This window comes from Danio aesculapii, chromosome 15 (genome assembly GCF_903798145.1).
Source record: "Danio aesculapii chromosome 15, fDanAes4.1, whole genome shotgun sequence".
Classification (NCBI taxonomy): domain Eukaryota; kingdom Metazoa; phylum Chordata; class Actinopteri; order Cypriniformes; family Danionidae; genus Danio; species Danio aesculapii.
The window spans coordinates 31,886,862-31,914,382 of NC_079449.1; the positions used below are offsets into that span (position 1 = coordinate 31,886,862).

Genomic DNA, 27,521 nt, shown 5'->3' on the forward strand with positions numbered 1-27,521 from the left:
AGTGTGGATTCCATCACTCCATACTTGTTTTTTAGATGGTTAACAGCACTCGAATTCGATAGCTTCTTTCACACTTGTATTTTGCTTTGTATTTTCATTAATTACCTCCTTCATGGAGGTAATCACTCTTGTGTTTTCTCCGATCACATTTTCTAAAGCATCAGACCAGGTGTTTATTTACTGAGAAAGAGCTCAGTTGAGAGAGAATGACAACATCCAATCTTTTAGTTTCTGTTGTTTTGTAGCAGGGGATTTGCATGGAGTATCTGGAAGTGCAGGGAATTCTTCCTCACACATCATAAATTCATCAAAGTCCACGCTTATTTTTGAATAATTGTGTAGTTTGTCCATGTCAAAACTACATGAAGCTCTCATCGTTTCACTTATGTTACTGCTAACATTAGCAGAGTTAGCTGTACTCAGAGATACGCTTTTGTTCTTCCTTTCCCTCTGATTTACCCATACACAAAATTGTCCAGTAGTATTTATTCTCTTTGCACAGAGTAAAAGAACTTTCAAATAACACTACTAGCCGCTTACACTGTTTGAGCTTACAGAGCACATCAATTTACTTGTTGTTAGAGCACCATCTTGGATCTCCCCCATCCCTGCTTTTCCTGTGATACAGCAGATAAACGGCAGTCAGTGATAGAAACAGACACGGATGAAGCTGAAATACAGCTCATAAATACCAAGTAAATTTATTTAATGTATTACTGTTGTTTTCTTTTCGGCTTAGTCTCTTTATTAATCTGGGGTTGCCACAGCGGAATGAATCCCCAACAAGCATATGTTTTATGCAGCGGATGCCCTTCCAGCTGCAACCCATCACTGGGAAACACCCATACACACTTATTCACACACGTACACTATGGACAATTTAGCTCACCCAATTCACCCTATAGCACATGTCTTTGGGGAAAACCGGAGCACCCAGAGGAAACCCACGCGAGCACGAGGAGAACATGCAAACTTCACACAGAAATGCCAACTGACCCAGCTGAGGGTCGAACCAGCGACCTTGCTGTGAGGCAACATAGCTACCAACTGCGCCACCACGTCGCCTTACAACTAACTAATATCTACTTTTCAAAAGTAGTTTTTATTTGAGTGTAATTTAATAATTATTGATTTTATAACAATTCAAAAAATTACCATTGTAAGCCATTGCATGTATTACAGTCTTGTAATGTGTACACATTCAAACACTAACACACACTGTTACAACCCTATGTCTCATCTGTCTCTTTGTTCTGCCTAGAAAACATCTGATTGACCACTTCAGACTGATTGCTTGCTACTCTACAGTATTTTAAAAGTCGTGACAAAATTTCCTTGGTGGCCGTCTTGTTTTTGTCACCTTTTTTGTATTCTTTGAAATGTTTGTATGCTGGATAGTGCAGAGTTTTGTATGTGTTAAAGTTTGTGACAACAGAGATTTGTGGGTACTGTTTGTTTCGTGTTTGCTTTGTTTGTGGTACTATTGCTCTACTGGCTTGTTTGACCTTTTTTTGACTGTTGACGTTGATTTTTGGATTGTCCCTCAAATGTATTTGCTTGTTTTATAGTGTTAATAGTTTATATATTATTGGGATAGTAAGGAGTTTGATGACCTTTTGACCTCTGTTTTTGTGTTTGGTAATTAGGTAGATAATTGCATTTTCTTTTCTTTCATTTCTGATCAGGTAAGGTAGAGGTTTAAAATTAGGGATTTTTTTGTTTGTCATTGGTCCTATCAACTCCAGAATTCAAACCCCAATAAAATGTTTCATTTCATATTTTCTTTGTCTTGTCTTTCGTGTTGTGCGCCATAGACATTGCGTAACCACACACACACAAACCTATTACTACTGTACAAATTAATATTTTTGTAAAATTTTAATTAGTAAAAACACAACTTGACGTACTGCATTTTAAATAATTTTAATATTATAAACAGTATTACAGCTATTAATGTGTTCAACATTCATGGCTGTGGAAGAAAATGTGGTAAATCACCAGTCCAGTTTGGCAGACTTTTATGTTAAAACATCCCGCTCTTGTTTAAGCAGAATAAAAGCGCATTGCTTCACACTTCACACACACATTCGCTGTTATCAAAAGTTTCACACACTCACCTCAATCCATAAACGCATCTGTCAGTTTTCTGCTGGACTTTATCACAGATCAGCTGACCTCCAGTAAACACTAAACCACAAACAAATCATGACTAAATACGAAGAGGTTGCCGTTCATGGCTACGAGGAGTTTTGTAAAGCCGTGTCTGACAGAAAAGGGAAGGAGATTTTCGCTTATTTTTCTGGAGATAAAGACGAGCAGGGCAAGAGCTGGTGCCCGGACTGCGTGAAAGGTACAGTGTGAAAACATACAGCAGTTGTGCTGCTTTAAAATATGAAAACTAAGAGTATCTTCCTTTACGCCCTCCTGTAGCAGAGCCAGTGGTCAGAGCAGAGCTGCCTCATCTGCCAGAGGGAACTGTCTTCATTTACTGCCAAGTTGGAGACAGACCTTAGTAAGTTCACCACACATTTGACATGTAGATTAAACCTGAATATTTGATGCACACAGATGGCTTTATTCATAAGGTGCATTAGGTTAGAACAAATTGTGTCCTTGTCAATCATAAAACTCTACATCTTTACTGGACTATGCACTTTGAAAGGGGATATTTTGCTTACATTTTATTTTGTGGCCTAGTTTAAGATTTGCTTTCAGCTTTGGTTGAAGCCAACATGAAATGAAAGTAGTATTTTCTTTAGAGCTAAACTTCTTCTTAAACAAGAAAAACGCATGCAATTTATATTAAATAGTATTTTTAACCATACTATAGAAAAACACTTGAATCTCTGTTTCTGTAATACTGTAGCTGAGGTAAATTGAGCTAAAGTTGGATTTATATTTGCACATTCTGACTTACAATTTCATAAAATGATTTCATTTTTTGCTAATTCTAAACAGAGATCATATTATTATCCAGTGACTTTTAAAGGACAACATTGTTTACAGTCAATTAAATTGTGCTTATGTTATTTCGAAGTCATACTCGCATGTGACTTTAGACGAATATTCAAAGTAACTTGGAAAACAATATAGGGACCTTGTCACTGAAGAAATTAGTAAAAACTTAAAACCAACTTTATCTCAGTCTAAGGTAACTACATCACCCTCAGTAATATAAACGAATTACCCAATACTATAGTTTTCTACAACTATGCTATACTACAATTTACCACAGTTTACTGTAGTACAAACTAAAGAAGACTACAGTACTTTTGTAACAGTTTGTCAGTTCACTGTTGTTAATACTTCAGTGTCGTAGCATTCATAAACATCGCTCTCACTTTCTGGTCAATTAAAAAGGAAATGATACATACTACAGGCAGCATTATTTGGTGAAATGCAGGAGTTCATCAGGCATGATCCTCACATTGCATTATGAGTAATCTGTAAAGCTAAATGTAATCGGTTGTACACTTGTTATTGTGGTGCATTGTGGGATTGAATAAGTGCACTTGACAACTAGACCAAAATGGTTGTCCTTGCAAATAGTGCCCTATTTATGGACACAGCCCACTGGTAAACCATTAAATAATAATTATCTATGGTTTTATCCTGATCACGGGTCAGTTAGATGCATTTTAGACCATTTAAAGGGTCATAAAAACCCCCACTTTTAGTTCAAATCTACCTTGGCGTGGAGCGCTGTAAGCAGAGAGAGGAGTGGGCATGGCCGGCAGAGCAGAAGAAAAAGAGTGGAGCGAACAACTGTCATTTGGCCCATGATTTTATAGTTCATTCATTCATTTTCTTTTCGGCTTAGTCACTTTATTAATCAGGGGTCGCCACAGCGGAATGAGCCTCCAACTTATCCAGCATATGTTTTACGCAGCAGATGCCCTTCCAGCTGCAACCCAGCACTGGAAAACACCCATACATACTCTTTCACACACATACACCACGGCCAATTTAGTTTATTCAATTTACCTATAGCGCATGTCTTTGGACTGTGAGGGAAACTGAAGCACCTGGTGAAAACTCAAGCAAACACAGGGAGAACATGCAAACTCCACATAGTAATGCCAATTGACCCAGCCGGGGCTCGAACCAGCGACCTTCTTGCTGTGAGGTGATCGTGCTACCCACTGCGCCACCGCGTTGCCCCTATTTTACAGTTTACATAGTTAAAATGTAAATAAAAAAACAGTAAGTAATTTAATACCCTGCTACATATACGATATGTTATTCGTAATTTCAAATAGTATATTAACATAACCACAATTTGTTCTATCATTATAAAGATAGCCATGTTTATATAAACACTATAAATGAAAAGGACTTTTCTCCTCCCGAATCCCCAGGTCTGAATGAAGATACCGTGGATAGCAGTGCAGCAGGTCTCTTGCCCTGTCTATTCCAACCATTAGCCCTTCCATAAATCTGGAGGGTTTTAAATGCAGCAGCAGAGATATAGGCCATGTGTCTGAATGGTAACGAACTCAACTGATTAAAGACAAAGTTCGCCATTCTCCAATTCTCCTACAGATCTGCCGACAAAAATCACTCACTCTCACTCTGACCTCTAAAGGTGCTCTAGCGACAGACGTTTACACTGACATTTACATTGGTTTAGAGCCTCCTTGGTAGAGCAACCGACTCCCATGCGTTCGATCCCAGCTTGGATATAAACAGTTGAAGTAAAAATGATTGGCCCCCTCTGTTAATTTTTTTCCCCCAATTCTGTTTAACGTAGAGAAGACGTTTTCAACACATTTCTAAACATAATCGTTTTAATAACTGGTTTATTTTATCTTTGCCATGATGACAGTAAATAATATTTTACTTGATGTTTTTCTATACAGCTTAAAGTGACATTTAAAGGCTTAACTAGGTTAATTAGGTTAACTAGGCAGGTTAGGGTAATTAGGCAAGTTATTGTATAACGATGGTTTGTTCTGTAGACAGTCAAAAAAAATTAGCTTAAAGGGGCTAAATATATTGACCTTAAAATGGTTCATAAAAAATTAAAAACTGCTTTGATTCTTGGCGAAATAAAACAAATAAGACTTTCCCCAGAAGAAAAAATATTATCAGACATACTGTGAAAATTTCCTTGCTCTGTTAAACATAATTTGGGAAATATTTAAAAATGAAGAAAAAAATCAAAGTGGGGCTAATAAGTCTGACTTTAACTGTGTGTGTGTGTATATTATATGAGGCCCGGGCCTCATGTCCCTAACCTCACCATCAAGGCCATATAATTAAAATAATTATGCAAATAGTGCACTTTTCCATAAAAAGTTGTTTGAATAGTTTTAGTGTTGACATCTACATTCACTGTTGTTTTGGACAGCTGGAAGGACTCAAATAATGACTTTAAGAAGACTCTAAAGCTGACTGGAGTACCCACACTCCTGCGCTACGGGACGGTATGCATGCTTCTTGTATTATAAATGTATAATAATGTACTATACATGGAAATCCACAGATATAAATGATAAATGTGTATGCATTGTAATGCGTTTCGTGTTGTTTTAGCCTCAGAAGCTGGTTGAAGAGGAGTGTTTCAAAGCAGATCTGGTTCGGATGATGTTCACTGAGGATTAATGTCCTGTGGTATAGTAACACACCGCTTGATGACACGCTCATTTCAAACCTTTCTCCCTGAATGATTGTCGGTTTTTCTACTGTTATTTTTTTTGGCAGTATAATCTGTGCTCCTACTCTGGAATGTTAATCAGACAAATTGTGACCTTGGAATTGTGTTGTAAATTTGCACCGTGGTGATTGTACACGTTTTGAAAGCATTGTTCACATAAAAAAGCGTTTGCATATAGTCATGCTTTGGTTTATCATTCATTTCAAAAAGGGGACAGTACTTGAAACAGAGAGCTGAAGCAGTACAGTTGAAGTAAATGTGACAATGATAATTGTTTTATAATCTTAATCTGTGGTTATAAATGGAACAAAATAAACTGATTTGAAAATTTCATCTGTGTTTGTTGATTTTGTGTTACAAGTTCTTAGCAAAAGTATTTGGAATTAAATATTGTTCCATATTTTTATATTATATATAAGTATTTGGGCCTAAATTTTATTAGGAGAATATTTGGTTTACGTTTTAATCAGTTTTCATGTGAATTTTAACATGATTTTGAATTCATTTTTTTAACCTTATGTTTTGCGGTTATGTAAATTTAGTTTGTGTTTATAACTTGCATGTATTATTTTCCATTTTTATAGTTTATCTCGATAAAATGGTTTCTTTTTTATTACATTTTATTCTTATTGTGTGGCATTTTACACATTTATCTTTTTAGTCAGATTTTTCATGTTCTTGTAATATAATCGGCATTTTTGTCATTCATTTTTATTTGTTTTCACAGATTTTTGAGCCCATTAATCTATTTGTTCAGTTTTAATATTCATTTCAGTATTATTATTGAATAATATGCAAATGTTTAGATAATTTATGTCTAATACTTTTTAAAAGTAATATTTTCTGTATTTTAGTGGATTATATGTATTATATGAGAGACCTGCTGTAGCTTTTGCCAAACAACTTGAGTTTTCAGCTTTTAAAATCGTGTAAAAATCTTTTAACCAATATCTTTCTGCATAAAGATTTTTATTTATTTATTTTTTACAAAATTTTTGCACTGAAATAGAAAAGTCTGCAGATTTTGTCTGGACCTGTTTCTGTAACACTTTAATTTATCTGATTAAATCTTAATTAATTTGTTTATGATGTTTTGTTCAGACTTTTACATGGGCCCTTTAGTGACCCCCTCCTGGATGCCAGTTTGAAACCCCCAAAACACAGACTAGCATGCATGCTCTTCGCTGTTTCTGTTACTCCGAGAATCTTCTCAATCCATCCATCACCCCAAAAAAAGAAAAGCAATTCATCATCCAGGGGTTTCATTTCTAAACGCTCAGACTGACATTTGTTTTTATAGATCAGAACCTTTGCGTGGGAAGTGACATACACACCTTTCCACCCATGTTTTTGTGCGTATGCCAGTTCCCACACGAAGGTTCTGATCTATAATAAACAAACTTGACAGGAGCATGTGTGCAGCTGTAAGTAAACTATAAGTAAGTAAATAATGTGTGTTTATTTTGTACCGTCCTCTATACTGGGGCATTAGGACTCACACAGACCACAGGATAAACACTCCTGCTGGCCTCACTAAATTACACCACTTCCCTGCTTGCCTTCAGTGAGTAACCAGTCTAGGGCTGCAGGGTAATATGGCTGTGGCTATATACCGTAAGTAAACATATTTAACTTAAGTATTGACTTCATAATTTTTTTTATAATTATTGTTAGGGGGTTTTAACCTTTATTTGTTTCATTTTTTATTGTTTTTATAATAAGAAAATAAATAACATAAACAGAACAAACAAACACAAAAAAGGGTACAAAGGCCATTTCACAATACACAAAGAGTTCAACACAACATAATACAATATCATCCAGAAAGCATAAGAGAGAAAAAAAACTGAATTAAATATAAAAAATAAATAATTTACAGAGAAATGAGGAGGCTCCACAACTCCACATATGCCAAACCACTCTCACCTATAATGAGTTACAAGTCAGCATTACTGATATAAAAAATAATTGGGTTCCAAATTTTAATGAATATGTTTTGTTTGTTTGCCATCTGATATCACATTTCTTCTATGGGTAACATAATTTAAGCTCCTAATCCAGGTTTCAAAGTCACATGATCTGACTTCCAAAATTGTAAAACAATTTTCTTTGCTAATATCATACACAAAGATGCTGTCTGTGTATCTCCTATTTCTGAGGTGTCAGAAATGCCCAATTTTGGCTCTGGTGACAGTTCAATCCTGTATACTTCAGATATAAAAATAAAAACGTTCTGCCAAAGTGAACTAATTTTATGGCATGACCAGAATGAGTGACCAGCCGCAACCCATCTCTGGGAAACATCCACACACATTCATTCACACACATACACTATGGACAATTTAGCTTACCCAATTCACCTGTACCGCATGTCTTTGGACTGTGGGGGAAACCGGAGCAGCTGGAGGAAACCCACGCGAACGCAGGAAGAACATGCAAACTCTACACAGAAACGCCAACTGACCCAGCCGAGGCTCGGACCAGCAACCTTCTTGCTGTGAGGCGACAGCATTACCTACTGCGCCACTGCGTCGCCTTATCACAAAATGTTCATTATAAATTTTTGATTCAACTTTTATTGGACTATTCAATAAAGCTTTCTATAATGTTACCTTACAGGAGGTTCTTTCTAGTAAAACCCATTCTGGTATTTCTGTAATGTCTTCTGGAGTCTCCACCAAGCAAGGGACTGTAAATTTGCAGCCCAGTAATAATGTTTGAACGAAGGAAGGTTGAATCCTCCTTTTACTTTGGATTTAGATAAGTGTTTTTTCGATATTCTAACAGTTGTGTAATTCCATATAAATGAAGTTATTATAGATTCTAATTTGGTGAATAGTTTAACTGGAATAAAAACAGGAATAGACCGAAATAAATATAAGAATCGGGGACGTGTTACCATCTTAATTGTGTTAATTTTTCCTACCATAGAAATCGGTGAAGTCATCCAAAATGTTATTTTATCTTTCAGCTGATTTAATTTAACATGCCAATTGACAAAAGGACCTCTAGTTGGGAGTCGAACTGGGGTCGCTGTGAGCACCTCAGCAATACACACAGCAGCCTGTATGTCAAGGCACCACTTGGCGCAGACTTAAAAAAATAAATTTAACCATAAACAAGTAATAAATTTAAATAATGATATTGTTTTAATTTTTATTTTCTATTTATTTACTCTCAGGAAGTTTTCTAATTAAAGTTTTTTAAATGACATAAATCACTAAATTGTTTTAAAAACGACATCTTCATTGAACACCCTCTACAGTAAGTGCAATGGCAGCATGTGTCCACTAGATGTGGCGAGAGGCTCGCAGCGGGAGTCTGCAGTCGCTGTCGCCGAGGGCCGGTCTCTATGAGCGAAGCAGCGCATTCCTGAACACCGCTCAGTGGAGACGCTCGACGGTCGCTACCTCTCCGCTCGAACCCGCGCAGCTGACACACCGGACACACGGGCCTCGGGATATCCACCGGGCACTAGTTCACACCCGCCGAATAAGCGAACAAAAGCACAAGGAGTCGTTTTCGAGGGCTCAGCAGCGATGTCGGAGTTTCTGGTGAATCTGCTCGGAGAGCGGCTCGTCAACGGGGAGAAAGCCGAGGTGGATGTGCAGGCGCTGGGCAGCAGGCTGTCTCTGCTAGGGCTCTACTTCGGCTGCAGTTTAAACGGCCCCTGCAAGCAGTTCAACGCCAGTCTGAGCGAGTTTTACAGCAAGTTTAGGAAATCCTCCGAGCACAAGGACAAATTGGAAATCGTCTTCATCTCTTCGGATCAGGACCAGAAACAGTGGCAGGACTTCTTGCAGGAGATGCAATGGCCGGCGTTGCCTTTTAAAGACAGACACAAAAAGGTAAGATGATGGATGACTTAAATATTGATGTTTATTAAATCATGTAATGATCTATGTCATGTGAACAGACTGAAAATGTGTGTTCGTGTAAGTGTGTGTGCAGGTGTGAAGGATGGGGGGAAAAGTCTGATCTACAAGGTTGACATCTTTTGACCTCTTATAATAATTAATTGTCACATGATAAATGATCAGTTTCATTACTATATTCTTCCAAATATTCATATTGTTCCTAGAGAATGAATTAAAAAAAGCTTCATTAGTTACACTGGACATTCAAACAGAGATTTTTCCTCTTTTTTTTAAAGGCAGCATTATCATAATGTAATTTTTATTCTTCAAATCTATAAATCAAATCTTAATTTTTTCAGTTTTTGTTGCAAAAGACTTTTGGCAGACAAAGAAAGTGGAATGTTTTTATGATAAAACACACAAAGAAAAGCAGCCACACTTGGATTTAATGATTACTCCCACTGAACGCTATATGAATAACCTGTAATCCTAGAAAATAATAAATCATATGTTGCAGGCAGGTGTCTTTTTATTTTAGCTGGAGGCTTTCTTCTGTTGGGTGTGCTGCAAACACATCCTTTACAAACCACAGCACACACATATAACCCTGCCTAAACCATTACACAATCGCCGTCCCATATATGAGCTGCCAACCTAAACATTTCATTTTTGGTTTACACTTGCTCATACAGTGAAAATATCCTGGCTGCTTGTGTTCCCCATACAATTCAGACACATCCAGTATATAAGGAAAAAAGGCTGTTCAGGAAAACACCTTAATTACGGATTAGATTATTATAAGCTGTTACAAAATAATAATAGAAATAATTAGATGCCAAATCCGTCTTTACAAAGTGAATTAAAGATGTTAATTTTGATATTTGGAGTTGATATTTGCTCTGAAGTGCACAGGTTAATTTCCAAATCATTAAATGATTATGAAACATGATTTATTTCATCGTTTTATAGTGCCTTCTCAAGTAAAGGTGTAGCAGTTTTCTCTATAAAACTAAACAGACCTGTTTCCTGAGTGTTTCATTATTAAAAACACATTGGGTGTTCAGAATAAAGGCCTGTTTTAATGTAATTCATTAAAATGAATCTGCAACTCAGAACACTTTTAATAGAGTTATCCCAACATAAATATCTTTCGTAAATAATATTTCAGGTTGCATAAGTGATGAGAAATGACCTTTATTAAATCTGCATTACTGTCAGATGTTAATTCATTTATTACAATTTGCAGAATTGCTTTGAAAATACTGTTACGTGTTAGTGTGTGTGAGTTCTTTTTTTCCCCCTGTACATTTACCGCCCTGTCATTAGTTTGATATTGCAGTGCTGTAGTGTTTGTTTTTATGGATAATGCCATTTGGATCATGCTCAGATTTGCCCCTGTGTGCTGGGATCCATTTTGGTCCACTGCACCAGCTCCTCCTTCCGCAGCATGTCTTGGCACGTCTCGCTGACGAGCAAATGATGCAGGTTTAATGGCTCATACTGGTTTTACAGTGGTATCTGTGGCAGGCATATAAATGTTTAGGATCAAATTTGCCACCGTGTAAAAATGCTGATTGTGTCACATGCAGTGTTTTCATAATGCAGGATGGGAAATGCTGTGTTTGTGCATGTGCGGTGAGAATATAAACAATGAAGTATTGTGTTGTTTAGGGAAGAGGGAGGTAATTAAGCTTAGATTTGTGTTTGCAGTGTTGTGCGAGAGTTGCTTTTTTTGTAAGAGATATTCAGTGCTGAACGTTGCTGAAAGAATAGTATGATACTGTTATTTTTTTTAGGCCATAACTACATTTCAATTGAGTATCTTTTTTATTTTATTATAGTTTTTAATATGTAATTCTTTATTGTATAATGGCATGTCATAGTTTTGTGCAAACTATACAGCAACATATTCCGAAGAAAAACCTTTTTTGGTTTGTTTTAGTGAATATATTTTATAGATTTTAGGATTATGTATTGCCTTATTTCCAAATGTTTGGTTCTAATTATTTGCCATTATTACCATATTATTATTATTATTACCATATATAATCTTAACACCATTATGATCTCCTGCCAGTAGCCAGAATATTTAGATTTTTGAATTATTCAAAATCTCATGTAATAAATACATATTCATTCATGAATTTTCCTTCGTCTTAGTCCCTTGTTTATCAGGGGTCACCACAGCAAAATGAACCGCCAACTATTCCGGCATGTGTTTTACTGGCGTGCCGGAAAAAAATGTAAAATAATGGCCGTATGTTACAGACATTTACCTTTAAATAATGGACATTTAAATTAATCTCCAGTAAATTTCTGTAATTTGTCGTCTGTTATTTTACATCAAATGTCTATAATTTAACGCCGTTATTTTACGGTTTTTTTTAGACACACACACACACACACATATATATAATTTTTGTTAGTCTAACAAAACATCTGATAGGATTAAAAAGTCTGTATAAAATATTTCTAAAAGTGTATATGCAATTTGTAATAATATATACTATATATTAATATATATAAATGTATACTAATAAATCTACATGTAAATATCTAAAACAATGTTTTTTTGTTTATGTACATTTTTGTTGTAAAATAGTCATTCCATTTTGCTCAAAAAAATAAAAACACAAATAGGCCTGTCACCATGAGAAATGTTTGTTGTGCTATTTATTGTCACAGAAATTGTTTCGATAAGCGAAAATATTGTCATTTTGAGATCATTTTATGCCACCGATTATATAATAATTATATTATTAGTTATAATTATATATGTTATTTAGATTCTATAATTTGATTTTAAAACGGTAAATGTCCTTTTATATATATATTATTAGGTAAATGTCCAATTATAAACTTTGAGACCGGTGAGGTAGAATGTAAATTTCATTGTAAAATGGCTTTAGCGTTATTTGTGAATTTGTGTACTTTGCAACGACCAAAAATATTAAGGTCATCTCCAAGTATTGCACGATAAGTCTATATATTGATTAATATGACAGGCCTAAACACAAATAAACAGAAAAAAAAAAAAATTTACCGCATGAATATGTTACATTTTCAAATGTTTATAAATTTATGTATTCTTTAAGCTAAACTGATTATTTCTTTTAATTGAAATAAATGTGTGCACACCATAGGATGTTGGCCGAAAGACATGGTTACAAACTTGAAAATAGCAAAGATAACCTACAGTTGAAGTCAGAATTATTAACCCCGTTGACTTATTAGCCCCTCTGTTTATTTTTTTTTATAACGGAGATATTTTTTTTCAACACATTTGTAAACATAATAGTTTTAATAACACATTTCTAATAACTGATTTATTTTATCTTTGCCATGATGACAGTAAATAATATTTGACTAGATATTTTTCAAGACACTTCTATACAGCTTAAAGTGACATTTAAAGCCTTAACAAGGTTAATTAGGTTAACTAGGCAGGTTAGGGTAATTAGGCAAGTTATTGTATAATGATGGTTTGTTCTGTAGACTATTGAAAAAAAATAGCTTAAAGGGGCTAAAAATTTTTACCTTAAAATGGCTTTAAAAAAATTAAAAACTGCTTTTATTCTAGCTGAAATAAAACAAATAAGACTTTCTCCAGAAGAAAAAAAATTATCAGACATACTGTGAAAATTTCCTTGATCTGTTAAACATACTTTGAGAAGTATTTAAAAAAAGAAAAAAAATTCCAAAGAGGGGCTAATAATTCTGACTTCAACTGTATATATTAAGAGACAAGATCTCTGAGGGAGTTTGGGGACCTTTCAAATTGTTCCTGACATGTGGGGGAGTTGGAAATGTATAGATAAACAAAACAAGTGGTCATAAATATTGATGTAAAGTACTGAGAAGCTTGTTTGTTTTGTTGTTGTTTTTACTTCTGCATTATCGGAGTGACATCACTGTAATAAAACTATTACATTTTTAAGCTGAATCAAACTAACCTTGTGGGTCCATTGAACTTAAATAATGTTAAACTGACTTAAAACAGCTCGCATAACTTAGAAAATTAAGTTAGAACCTGATTAACTTGGTTACAATGATCTAAAAATATATGCTGTCATGACTAATTGATCGTATAATTTTTTACAGTGCAGTTAAAATGCAATAAAGATATTTTAAAAAGTTTTATAATAAATTATAAACATTTAAACGTATGCTGTATACATAAAAATAAGAGTATAGTTTGCTCCTTGTGTAGGCTTAAACACTAAATCACATTTCCCCCTGCTTATTTCCTCTTACTAGCAACACGTTTAACATTGAATACCAAAATGCATTTGCCTTTAGCAAGACAGACTAAACCGGAACACGTAACATAATATGCAGCCATAAATAATCCTAAACCATTGTAGGCCGCTGTTAGGGGGAATCACGCATCTCGGTTTTCACTTGAGCCTTATTTAGTTTGATGCACCCGGCTCGGTCTGCTCCAGATAAGACTGTTTGTTTTGATGTAATAAAATCCTGCGTCCTGCGGAGCGTCTAAGCTGTGAAGACTCTCACGGACCAACGTCTCGTTCCTAATATTTGGAGCACCCAGCAGCATGAGGATGAATCGTCTTTCCTCTGTTCATGAGAGAGTGAATATAGTGGCTCTTTTGTGTTTGTGTTCGTTTGAAGGCTTTAATTGCTGTGTGATGCTGGCCTGCTGCACAGCTGAGTTGAGGTTGTGGGACCGCGGGGTATTAAGTGGCTCATTTCCCCCCCTCTCTCCCGGGGCAAAATAGAGGCTGTGTTTGATTGCAGGACTCATCTCTGACCAGACCTCAGCTGTGGAATACTGGTTTACTACATACTGAAAACTGCAGAGTATACAACTATACACTGCATGAAACCAAAATAAACATTACTTAAGCCAATCTTGATTATTTGTGTTTATTTAAAGGGATAGTTCACTCAAAAATGAAAATTCTGTCATCATTTACTCACGCTTTACTTGATCCAAGCCTGTTTGATTTTTCCTTCTACCGTTGAACTCAAAAGAAGATATTTTGAAGAAACTGGAAACCGGTAATCATCGACTTCCATAGTATTTGGATTATTCCATAGTATCTGGGTGCATCCATTCGTATTTTCTAGCTGCTGTGGATGTCAGTTATGGAAGGTAATTCCTGCCAATTTGAAATAAATCAAATAAACATTGGAAATTAAAATAAAAACCGGATGAACAATTTAATTGTAAAACACCAATTGTATATTTATCTGCCAAAATTGAAAATGAAATGAAATTATTTTATTATTTAAATCTCATTTTCATTGTGACAACACATCATCCCTGTCAAATTGATAATTAAATTGAAGTTGCCCATTTAGCATTTCATTTTCACGACTTAAGACTGTCAATATTAAAATGAAAAGCCAACTGAAAAATAAAATGCAAACATAATTTTGAAGCTTTTTATAAACGTTTACGCTAAAATAGTGACACAATTCAAATGAAAATGTCATTTTATGGTTTCCTTTTTTTGACACTTATTTTAGTTTTCATTTTCAACATCAACCTGTATGCAAAGCCTATATGCTAATCAGTGGGAGGGGGCTGTTCAAGTGACGTCGAGTGTTTTCAGAGCCCAAGGGGAGAAGCACGTTTTTGAGAAATGGGACAGTGTGAGTTGCTAATGTATATATAACAGAAGTAAAATGACATGGCAATGGCATTCTGTGTGTCTAGCAATACCTCACATGTTACTTTGGTTTTATTATTGTTAAAACTCAAATTAATAAACATAATGTTTACAATAAATAGTTTAAAATGCCTTTAAAAACAGAAAGAACACTGAAAATACTGGGTTATTGGAACTCCTTAGATCAAATATGGAAAAACCTAACCAAATCAAATACATTCACTGTAAAATAACAATAATATTAATAATAATAATAATAATAATAATAATAATAATAATAATAATAATAGGCGGTTCTTTCCGCTGTGGCAGCCCTAGATTAATAAAGGGACTAAGCCGAAAAGAAAATGAATGAATAATAATAATCATTAAAAAATTACTACCTTTAATTTTTTGGTCTAATCAAACCTCTCTAGTCGCCTAAATTTACATCAGTCATACTGACTAAATATGAAGGTAAACTTTGTATGACAAGATAAAAAAAACTTTTGTTGTCATGATATAAATATTTTATTGTTATTATTATTATTTTTTTTTACAGTTTTGGGATAATTTATTCTGATTAATTTATATTTAATTTAATTATAAAAGTAACCCAACGGTAGGTTTGTCGATATTTGACCCAACGTTGATTTGTGAATTTTGTGGAAGAGTGCCTCTGCATAAAATATAATAAGTTGATCACAAGCATTGATAAATACAGTAGAGCAGGGGTCACCAAACTTGTTCCTGGAGGGCCGGTGTGCTGCAGATTTTAGCCCCAACCCTAATCAAACACACCTGAACAAGCTAATCAAGGTCTTACTAGGTATACTTGAAACACCCAGCCAGGTGTGTTGAGGCAAGTTGGAGCTAAAACCTGCAGGGACACCGGCCCTTCAGGACCGAGATTGGTGACCCCTGCAGTAGAGCAAAGATACAAATGAAACAAACAGTGCTTTATAGTTTTCTGGGAGTCTACCAGTATTCAGGCACACATGGACTGAAGCCGTCATTTTCCTGCATAGAAATTTTGTACACCTTGTCGTCTTGAAAAAAATCAGCCGGTTAACGGTTACCGATACCGACTCCAAATTCCTTTAATGTTGGCCTTTTAAAATAAGATGATGTTTTACTTTGTAATATTGCAAGAATAATGAAAATTATGTTGTTTTTTTTCTAATAGCAAAATCTTTTACCTGCCTTCAGGTTGCAGACGTTACAGAGTCTGAAATCCACAGCATATTAAAAAGGGTCGTAACATGGTGAGGGATTTGTTTTTGGAGTGGAGGGCTTATCTCTCCATGACTGGGTAAGCAAATCTCTGGCTGATGGAAAGCAGGACAGACGGAGTGAAGTGAAAGAGGAGGAAATAGACCAGGTGAAGAGGGTATAGGGCTGCACACAATATGATGTTTCAGCATCGAAAAATCGCAATACGTGCATTCACTTATCGCAGGATCTGCAATGAGGAGTCGGGATTATAGTTGACCAGTAGCCAACGTTGAAAAATGGGATTTATTGCTCTTTTTAGTGACTGTAACAAGAAACTATTCATTGCGTGTGTGTGTGTCTGTGTGTCTGTGTGTGTGTGTGTGTGTTTTGTCCATTTATTTGTATTTTTTTGTTGTTGTAAGGACTTGTCTGGTACTCAAATGTACTAGCCTTTTGTTATGTTAGGGATGAAAACATCCACTGAATTAAACTGCTGTAAAAATGCATCAGATAAACATTTGTTTAATTATTTTTTTTGATAAATCTGTTAATCAACCTCAGACCTGATCAAAACTACTATATTGTTTAGAAAATTACAGGATTTTAACTCTTTAATTGCCAAGTTCATAAATGATGTCAATGATTTGGTAAAAAAACACACAAAATGACGTATTTTCAATATAAAAAGTAATTATGGACTGGATATTTTTTCACCTTTTATCACAGTCTTGGACATGTGAACGATTAGTAACAACATCGGCTTTGATGCATTGTTAGAGTTTCAGTTTTTCTCCCTAATTTACTGTTGGTGGCTGTTTTTGGCCCATTGATTTCCATTATAACCACATTTGATGGTGCAAAAATACACAGTCTTATTTACCCCATGTCGTTCTGTAGTAGTTTTTTTAATCTAAACGGTTGAAGGTTCCAACTGATGATCAACAGTAAAAATTAAACATTTGACCTCTTCCCAACAGGAAAAACCAACAACAATTATAAACGCATGATTATATGGTGTCATGGTTTTGTAATTTAAAAAATGTGGTTATGATGAAAGTCAATGGGTCAAAAACAGCCACCAACACAGTAAATTAGGAATCAAAAAATGAAAGTTAATAAAAAAGAATGCATCAAAGGCAATATTGCTTCACATGTCCAAGACTTTGATAAAAGGTAAAAAAAAAAATCCAGTCCACAATTACTTTTTACATTGAAAATACGTCATTCTGTGTGTTTTTTTTTCACCAAATCAGTGACATCCTTTATGAATGAAGCAATTTAGTAGTTTTAATCAGGACTGAGGTTGATTAACAGATTTATGCAAAAAGAAAAAAAAAACTGAAAGAAATTTGCATTTTTACAGCAGTTTAATTTAGTGTATGTTTTCATTCCTAACATAAAAAAACATAAAAAAGGGTAGTTTTTTAAACTTTTTTAAACATAAAAAAGGGTAGCTGAAACACAGAATAAGGTTATGAAACACAGAGTGGATGAAAACATCTCCAACAGCACATAATGGTTAAAGTGTCAGAGAGATGAAAAAATGTGTTTTTTACAGGTGGTTTGTCAAGCCCACTCACCAGTGTGAGGCAAACTTATTGGTGCATTTACTGTCTCTGGAGCCAAATAATTTGTAGTATTTTTCCAGTGATGTTTTTTTTCTTCTTAGTGGGTCAGAGGATTTGAGGAGTTGTGTTTGGTGGTGGCTGTCTGCAGAGTATCAAGGGAAGTCTGTGTTGGCACTGCCTTACAAGGACACTAGCGTCAGGCACAGTGGAGAAAGCTGCTCGTAAATCAATTACGGCTTTAGCCCAGTTACTGCCAAAGCCCGGATCTGCCAGCGTCGTAAAATAATCGTCAAGCCGGCATGGCGGTCTCGCATGCGCGAGGAGGAGGAGGCCTTCTGGATCTCTGCAGGTTCAGAAACAGCTGCTCGGAGCTTCAGAGATTGCTAAGGGCTGCTGTCATCGGGGTGTCAGTGATCTGATGAAAAACCCGGCGCTCCCCGTTCATCACATATCCTAGAGCTGTGCCCCTCTGCTCGGCTTTGATTTCAGGGCTGGCGGAGAGAAAAAGACGGCCTTATCTGCAGGTGATAATACCAGCTTCGCTATCAGTGAGCGGTACATTCGGCTCAGCGCGACGAACACAGATTTTCTCTATGCTGAGTAACGCCGTGTGCTGATAATGTCGCTCACTGAGACAAAGCTGAGGGCTGGTTAAAGACGCACCTAATTTAAATTTGATCAGAAAAGTTGTGTTTGAAAATGATTTATTATTTTACTACATGGTCAGTTTTTGTAGCCTGTTGTCAATGTGTGATCAGCTTGTACCAAACTGTCTTCCAATTATCAATGAATGCCTGTGATTTTTATGATTTTTAATTTTTTTTTCATTTCATTATTTATTTATTTGACCATAGCCTGACTATTTTTATTCATTATTTTACTGTAGCTCCACTTATTTTATTTATTTTCTCGCAGCCCCATGAGCAGAATGCAGCCTGCAGGTTAACGATGACGTAGTTATCATTCGACTCCCCAACAGCGGCACCTTGCTCATCATTGAAATTAATACAATTTTTTTTTTAAAAAGGCACCTTGCTCATCAGCAAAGTCATTTGTTAAGAGATACAACAATGTCTTTGCAGTGCAAAACAACAATGTCTGCAAACCACCGTTTATGTACCGAACGTTTACTTGTACTGTAGCTCTTTAGCAGCAGCAGCCTCTTGTCCAGTTTGCTGCTAACAGTGAAGAGCCAGCATCCGTAACATTACCAAGCACTATTCATGGGCCCAACAGGATTGCCACTGAGTGAATATAAGAATTTGAATGATTAATATTAATATTAATGAATATTACACCTGCTCAATAAAAAATGCCCTGGCTGAGACCATTAATAAAATCAGATGATTCACTACATTAATGAATCTGACTTAGCTTGATCAGAAAGCTAAAAAAGAGAAAAAAAAAAGATGAAGCCATCATTAGAAAGTTGTGGTTAAAATGTCTGGGAGATAACAGTGCAATACTTGTTTTATTCTCTATTTGTGTTCAAAGACTGGATATCTGTAAACAATTTTACACAGAATATATATTCAGATATTGCAGAAAAGGACATTGTGATGTTTTAAAGAACAGTGTTGGAGATTTAGCTAGCCTTTAATGTTCTCCTATTTATGAACAATATTTGAAGTTATGAAGCAGCTGTTTCCTTGAAACAGACGTGATAGTGTCATTAGAAAATTCAATTCATTTAATTTTAATCCTTATTTTATACGTATACATGTAGCTTAATATATATTTGTATTTATTTGATATTTTTCATTTCAAGGTTTAGATATTTAGGAGCGCTAATTCTTACAGAAAATAGATTCTGATACTGTTAAACATTATATTGTGTTAACTGTTCAAGTAAATCTTCACTGTGAAGTACTGAATTGGAAATGACGCTATTTTAATATAGTCAGTTGTTAACTGAAGTGGGCCAGTCTAAGACTTAAAACTCCAGAGCTGAAAAGAAGTCCCACTCCGGTAATTTATTTTTCATCTTAAACACCTCTTTAAGCACCAAGCGAATATCACAAATGTAATAAATACACAAATAAACATCCCATTTATTTATTTTTGCACAGTTAAAATTGGGCCTGACATTGACGAGATGCTATTTACATCTTAGGTTGGGCGGTCCAAGCACACGGATGTTCGTATTTGGGGGTCTCTTTGAAACCCCTGCCTTCAGCTACAGTGGCCTGTTACATTCAGTGAAGCGTTTTAAGTCTGTTGCACATCATACACCGTATTCCCGTGACAAGATTATGTAAGGAATGTGTTTAGTTGCTAGCGAGAAGCTACGCAGCACTCGCCAGATTGAACTCTTTGCTACAGTCTAGATTTACGCCTCCTTTCAGTCCCCATTGTGTTTTTCTCACTGGAAGCACTGTAATGTTGTGAATGGTGACAATGGGAGTGTGGACGTGGTGAATTCGAGCGAAGGACTGGTTTCTTGGGTTTTTGGTTACCTGGATGAAAACAGGCAGGGAAAGGACAGCCAGGGGTAAAAGCCTAATCTCAGGCAACGTGAAACCGTTCTGCTCCCAGCAGTCTGTACAGGGAAATAAAACAATGGCTGTCAGGCTGTGACCCCGAACAAGTTTGTTGTCCAAGTACAAGTTGGAGATGATAGTCTAGCTGGACTGTAAGAGGCCTTTCTGTCCGTTTTTCTGACAGAGAGTTTAATCCATTCTTTTCTTCATTTTAGGAAACAAGAGGGCTTGATTTCTGACTAAAAATCCTGACAATTGTAAGATAGTAGTCTATTTTCCATCTGAATTTAAGTTTATATCTTACAATTCTGTCAACAAGTCAGATTTGTGAGTGGAATGATTTGAATGGCAGTTTATGCTTGCTAATTCTGTCTATTTTCTGTATTTTAAGTAAGTAACAAATGTGAGCTTGAATGGTGAGATTTATGTGTATTTATTTGAACTGTTTTAGTCGACTGATTCAGCAATCAGGTTTAGTTAAAGTAAGGGTTGGCTTCCGTTTCAACTACCTGACCCGCATGGTCTTTGTTTTACCCATAACCAAATCATAAATAAATAAAGATAAGGTATACACAAATTACCACCTGTCAATCACTTTTTCCACCGGACTCTGGCATGAATAGGCAGAGTGATAAATGGGTCATTATAATGGGGTTGACAAACTTAGTTGGTAAAAAAGGTGCAAAACCAACAGGAACCAACCAACAGTATCTGAGGTTTTTGCTAAAATTACTAATTACAAGCATGAAAGTGAAAGATTAAAGCAGTGTACTGATGCTGAGACATGTTACCTGATAGATTCAAAAGAACGAAGAGTCATTAGACAGAGACAAGATTAATGAAATATCATGTTAAACAACTTTAGTGAGACGCAATCCAGTGGTACATCCTTGATAAACTGTCCAACGTGAACCGCTCTCTGGGGTTTTTTGCTCAAAGCAACCGCTTGGTGTCTTGAGCTCAGATGTGCGCATATGCTAGAGGTCATGACAGAGTGTCTGTGTGTGTGTGTGTGGTCACGTAATCTGCGTTTTCAGCGATATAGTGTGGACGGAGGGCTGTTCAGAAATGCTAGGTGAAACGCCAGTGTCGACGTGGATCGTTTTCGTTCAAAAATACCATTTTAAAACCAAGACGTTTTAGTGTAAACAGGGCCTAAATGTTTTTTTTTCGCAAGGTGGTTGCTGCTGTGAAGGGAGAGGCGGCGGAAGATTGCGATGCCGGCTCAGTATCGTGTTATCTTTTGACCATAGGCGATGGACCCAACCCTAGTTAAAGTACAATATAATTATTAAACATTTATCTAATATTAGCAGTTATCTATGAGATGATTTAGTAGTCATGTGATTATTAGTGACGTTTTAATGAAAAGCATTAAAACTTAATGAAAGCAGTTCAATTCTGTTTTTAGAGATTTTCGTGGGTTTTTTCATGTTTGCAGTTTCCTGCCCAAGAGCGCCCTCTGGCTTTTGGAGGAGATTTACTACTGAACACACAACCATGCTTATCTAAACAATTAATAAACATTATCTCTCAAATTAGCAGTTATACAAAAAGATCGTTCACCCAAAAAGGAATCATTTTCCTCATCGAACATTTATCATTTTATTTCTTTTGGTGAACACAAAACATGGTATTCTGAGTGAAGAATGTTCGTTCAAAAAAATTACATTTGTTGTTTGTTCAAACTACTAATTTAAAACGATGCAAAACAACTTAATTGTTTTATGTTCTGTCCACTTACATTTGTAAAACTATTAAATTAACTGAATTCCTTCATGTTTCCCCAACACAAATTGAATGTGTGGAACCCAGCTTTTTTTGTTGGAAAAAAGCAGCCATTGACATCCACTGTTGGAATCAAAAAATACTATGGAGGTCAAAAGCTGTTTTATTTGTATTTTTTCACCAATCGTCAGTATATATTTATTTATGTTCAACAGAAGAAAGAAACTCAAAACGGTTTGGAACAAGTGGAGGTAAATGATGACAGAATTTGATATTTTTGCGTGAACTATCCCTTTAACCTGTTGATATCAATGATGGTAAGGTTTGAACATGCAACTCTGACACCAATCTAACTACTGGACATAGCACATCTTTGTTTATCTTGAAATTAAATATTAAAATCCACGTCTCAAAAAGAAAACATTCAATGGAAGATCAGTTGCTGTATATACAGCATTGCAGCATATGTCTTTCTTCAAAACAGATAATAAACAAATCCCTTTTTATTCCTTTTTATCTCATTTTTATTCATTGATCTAAATGTCAATAGATTGTTGTCTCTTTAGTTGTATTATTCTGTTTGTAAAAAAAGTTTGTTGATGGAAACTATATAAAAGATTGGCAGAATCATCATTAAAAATACATTACCTTTTTTTTTTTTTGCTTAATCACTTTTTTTTATATAATTCTTTTATTCATAAAACTTTATTTTAAATGATATTTATTTGAAATAAGACTTTACATCACCTCATTGAAATATTGTGGCAGTAATGAGCCCATAAGAAAGCTATCTCTTCACAAAGAGAACTTTATACATTAATAATGCACGGTGCGTGCTGTGAATGCAGGCTCTTTATTCATGTTGTTTCATAGAATGTTTCAGGTCTCGAGGAAATGTTTCGAGCACCTTGTGAGGAAAATCTGAGGAAAAATACATGCATAATTTATTCATTGACTATACTGAGCTTCAGTACAGTAGAGCCATAGATTCATGCAGTTCTCATATTCCCCAAAATACCTTAGGGAAGTGTAATTTGATAGATGTTGCATGTTTTTTGGCTCTTCCTTGGCACATCTTTCTTTTTGTCATGCAATAATTCCAGAGTGACTGGACACTTTTGTCAATGATTGATTCCTATTACCATCCATGTTCTTTCTTTTTGACCAGTGCTTCTTTTGATTTTCTATTTGCTCTTTAGCTGCTGTTTGAGAATGGATATCACTTTTTTGACTGGAAGATTCAATGCTATAGTGGAAAAAATTAGACAACCAAAAGTTTCTTAAATTTCCAGGTTGTCTTTTGACTTATTCTAACAGGTGATAATGATTTTGTGTTAGAAGCAGATTTTACCCTTTGATACACATTATTACACCAGTGTGATCGGTCAAGTCTGATCCCTGGTGCATACAATCACACCAGTGTGATCCAAATGTTCAGTGCGATACGTGATCAGCTGCTAAATTCAAATCTGCTTTTTTTCGTGATGAACCAGAGAAAGACACACACAGCGGTTGTCTTAAGCCTTAAACTTTTTAAAGAAATAATGTTGATTTAATATTTTAGACATTTAAATATACATAAATACTAACAAAATATAAAATGTATTGTTTGTAAAATACACAAGGTTGTCTCTGTAGACAATAATTTTATATAATATATTTTCTATGTGCTTTACTTAATTACAAATTTGGGAAACTAGAACATTTAGGTTTTCCATTTTGTATAGACCTGGATTTATGGACTTTAAATTGGTCCTGGTTATCAGAATACAACTATTCATAATTCTAAAGTTGAAATATTTGTTACATTATAAATTAGACACATGCTTGTAGCTATTGACTACATATAAATCAAGAATTTACACAGCTAAAAAAGGGAACATTTGTCATTTTTGGATTACCTCTTGCATTATATTTATGGTTATATATAACCATGACACTCTGTAAACATTAATCACAAACACAATTGCAGTTGAAGTCAGAATTATTAGCCCCCCTTTGAATTTTTATTTCTTCTTTTTTAAATATTTCCCAAATGATGTTTAACAGAGCAGGGAAATTTCCACAGTATGTCTGATAATATTTTTTCTTCTGGAGAAAGTCTTATTTGTTTTATTTTGGCTAGAATAAAAGCAGTTTTACATTTTTTTAAAAGCCATTTAAGGTCAAAATTATTAGCCCTTTAAGCTATATATTTTTTGATAGTCTACAGAACAAACCATCGTTATACAATAACTTGCCTAATTACCCTAACCTGCCTAGTTAACCTAATTAACCTAGTTAAGCCTTTAAATGTCACTTTAAGCTGTATAGAAGTGTCTTGAAAAATATCTAGTCAAATATTATGTACTGTCATCATAGCAAATATAAAAGAAATCAGTTATTATAAATTAGTTATTAAAACTTTCACTGTATGTTCAGAAATGTGTTGAAAAAACCCTGCATTAAACAGAGATTGGGGAAAAAAATAAAGAGGGGGCGAATAATTCAGGGGGGCTAACAATTCTGACTTCAACTGTATGTCAAAGCTGCGATTGTCATGCACATTTTGTCAGGGAAGTACGGTTCTGACATCAGTTGTAAATCTCCTCCGAAAGCCAGAGGGCGCTCTCACACAAAACACCAAATACACCAAAAAGAAGAAACCCAGCTATTCCTCATAGCAGTTGCTGAACTAACACACAACTTCGGATTCATTTCACAAAAGGATTTATTTCAAACACTCGACAGAATTTATGAGTTTAGTGTAAAAATTTTATTAATCGTAGTATTTTCACCTGCTTTCAGAGGTAGCAGCTAGCAACACATAGCCATAGTTCACTGAGAAGCTACGCAAACAGCTGCCATTAATGCAGAATGACTTCTTCGCTTTCTTTAACAGGCAATTAAATCATCTGTCATAGTGAATGGAAAATTGCGTAGCTTGTTAGTGAACTGCGACTCTGTATATAGTAAATGTTGCCCCATCTGAAACCACATGCTGGAGATTTACTATTGATTACAGAACCAGCTTTACTTGCAAAATGCACACGACAATTTATCTTGGAACCCTAGTTTTGTAAAACACTATTCGACTATAATGGTAAATTGAAAGTGCTATTTTAGCATTACCTAATTTTGATCTCCACTGTAGATATGTTGTTTTTTAAACCTGTCCCAGCATGTCTAAGGGAAATTTGGATGTATTGATGGTGTAGGAGGATATAGATGAGTCCTTCATTGATGAAGCTGTTGTCTGACAGGAGTGATCTTTTCACTGCTGTATTAAGTCAGTGTCAGTGATTCAGTGCTGCTGTGTGGTGGATGGTTGCCTGGTGGTTTCAGGCTGAAGCACAGAACAACATGCGGACTGTCTCTCCTGGCGGTCTGGCACCCTCGCAAACTGGCGCCAACTCTGCTGTGAGTCTGCTGTTGACATGAGTGTGCGTGGAGTGAAATGCAAAGTGTATTTTTTTTGTCTTGTCTTGACACAAAGTGAAATCCTGCCTCAGTCGTGCTCAGTGTAAGTCTCAACTTGAATGGTTTCTCTCTTTTCTTAGTGTCTGTATCCTCCTCCTTTAGTAAAACATCACAAAAGATATTTTTCTAAATGTTGAGGGTAACCCTTTTCTATAACAAATGTAAATAGTTTACACACAAATGTTTTATTTGCCCTCAGATTCAGCTTAATTTTTGTAATTATAATTTAATAAAAATTTTTTAAAGATTTATTTTTGGCCTTTTTGCCTTAATTAGATAGGACATTAATGAGACAGGAAGCGAAGTGGGAGAGAGTGAGAGGGGTAGGGTTAGGAAATGTCCTCGAGCCGGGATTCGAACTCGGGACGCCCTGACGGCTACTGAACCATATGTCAGCACGCTAACCATTAGGCTACTGTGCCGACTAATTTCTATTTTCAACGTAAATAAGATAATAATATATATATATATATATATATATATATATATTTTTTTTTTTTTACATCTAGAATGTGGGAAACAAAACTGCTGCTGATCTAGGACTGTCCTGCTTTTAATGACTCCTGAAGGCTTTATTATAAAATAAACCAACGCAATCTCACAGCAGTTTGAAACTTTTTCATTTAGTGGCTAATTCGTATGAATTTGTACGATCTAATACGTACAATTTAGTACGATTTGCTCATCACCCAATGATGGTTGGGTTTAGGGGCAGGGTTGGGTGCCATGCCTGCTTTTTAAAATTGTACATGTTCGTACGACTGAGCTCATACAAATACAAATTCGCCACATACTTACATTTTCTCATGAGATCGGGCTGAAATAAACAATCTTAAGGACATATTTAGTAAAGTGACAACAGGAAAAGTTGTAGAATTTTTATCATGTATTAATGCTAAAAATATTATTTATGTATTCATTTGTCTGTTGTTTTTAATTGTATATTTATTATTGAAATGTTCTTGCCATGAAAATAGCCTGGGTTGCTGACGTGGCATTAAATAAAAAATACATTTCATTACTGCAACTGATCTCCACTGACATCGACAAGATGTCTTGGAAAGTCAAAGGGTAAACCAATTAATCAGTCTCTTTTTTTTTACAACTAGTTTTATATATATTTTTTATTTGTTTTATATAATTATAAAATAACATTTCTCAATTATTACTATAATTTTTTTAAGTTATATTTTAATGAAAAAAGTCTTTATATTTCATCGCCCGTGAATTATAAGCTATAATATAATATTAAAAGATATTTGCATTTTGAGATATTGAGCTTCTAAGTTTTTACATTGCATATAGCAAACAATATAATATATGTGTAACAGTTGTACATTAACATGACAGAGACCCTAAATGTACTCTAAAAGTAAACAACTTATAAAAAACATCACATAATGTAAATAAGTTGTCATTTAATAAGAATATGTGAACGAATAACTCAATTTTGACATAAATGTCAGATAGTACCATATAATTCTAATTGACTATGTTTAAATGTATTTTTTATTTTGGTTTTGTTTCTTTATTTAATCTACCTGAAAAAATAGCTAAATTACTTTACACTTTATTTATATGACTTTTATTAGAATATTGCATATACACTAGTTCACTCAATATGGGATTCTCAAATTGTTTTGATGCAAAAATATGCTCTTCACACTTCCTTGAAGTGTACGCATACTTAAAAACGTTTGTGTGCACAGTTGTTCTTAGCGGTGTTTGGTTTATTGTCATTCATTTATGCAGTTTTCTTTGACTTAGTCCCTTTATTCATTAAGGGTCGCCACAGCTGAATGAACTGCTAACTTATCAAGCATATGTTTTACACAGCGGATGCCCTTCCAGCTGCAACCTAGTACTGGGAAACACCCATACACACTCACATGCGCACACACACACACACTACGGCCAATTTAGTTCATTCAATTCACCTACTG

At 35.1% G+C, this 27,521-nt stretch overlaps 2 protein-coding genes across 2 annotated transcripts in view; both read left to right on the forward strand.

Moving 5' to 3' along the window:
* The first annotated feature begins 2,067 nt into the window (after positions 1–2,067).
* Positions 2,068–5,987, forward strand: txndc17 (thioredoxin domain containing 17). The gene is made up of 4 exons (XM_056473668.1): positions 2,068–2,350; positions 2,431–2,512; positions 5,351–5,426; positions 5,536–5,987. Exons 1-4 carry the CDS (start codon positions 2,206–2,208, stop codon positions 5,602–5,604), a joined length of 372 nt encoding a protein of 123 aa, XP_056329643.1. The 5' UTR covers positions 2,068–2,205; the 3' UTR covers positions 5,605–5,987.
* A 3,048-nt stretch (positions 5,988–9,035) lies between these two features.
* nxn (nucleoredoxin) overlaps positions 9,036–27,521 on the forward strand; it is a 179,212-nt gene continuing 160,726 nt past the window's right edge. The window contains exon 1 of the mRNA XM_056473305.1: positions 9,036–9,504. Within this exon, the coding sequence (XP_056329280.1) occupies positions 9,196–9,504 (309 nt within the window). The 5' untranslated portion in view covers positions 9,036–9,195. The remainder of the gene's footprint in view (positions 9,505–27,521) is intronic.

Excerpts from the sequence above, each read along its gene's own strand:
- txndc17 (XM_056473668.1), top strand. The coding sequence starts at position 2,206 with ATGACTAAATACGAAGAGGTTGCCGTTCATGGCTACGAGGAGTTTTGT. Across the intron at positions 2,513-5,350 it reads CAAGTTGGAGACAGACCTTA|CTGGAAGGACTCAAATAATG; the intron begins GTAAGTTCACCA and ends TGTTTTGGACAG. Across the intron at positions 5,427-5,535 it reads CACTCCTGCGCTACGGGACG|CCTCAGAAGCTGGTTGAAGA; the intron begins GTATGCATGCTT and ends GTGTTGTTTTAG.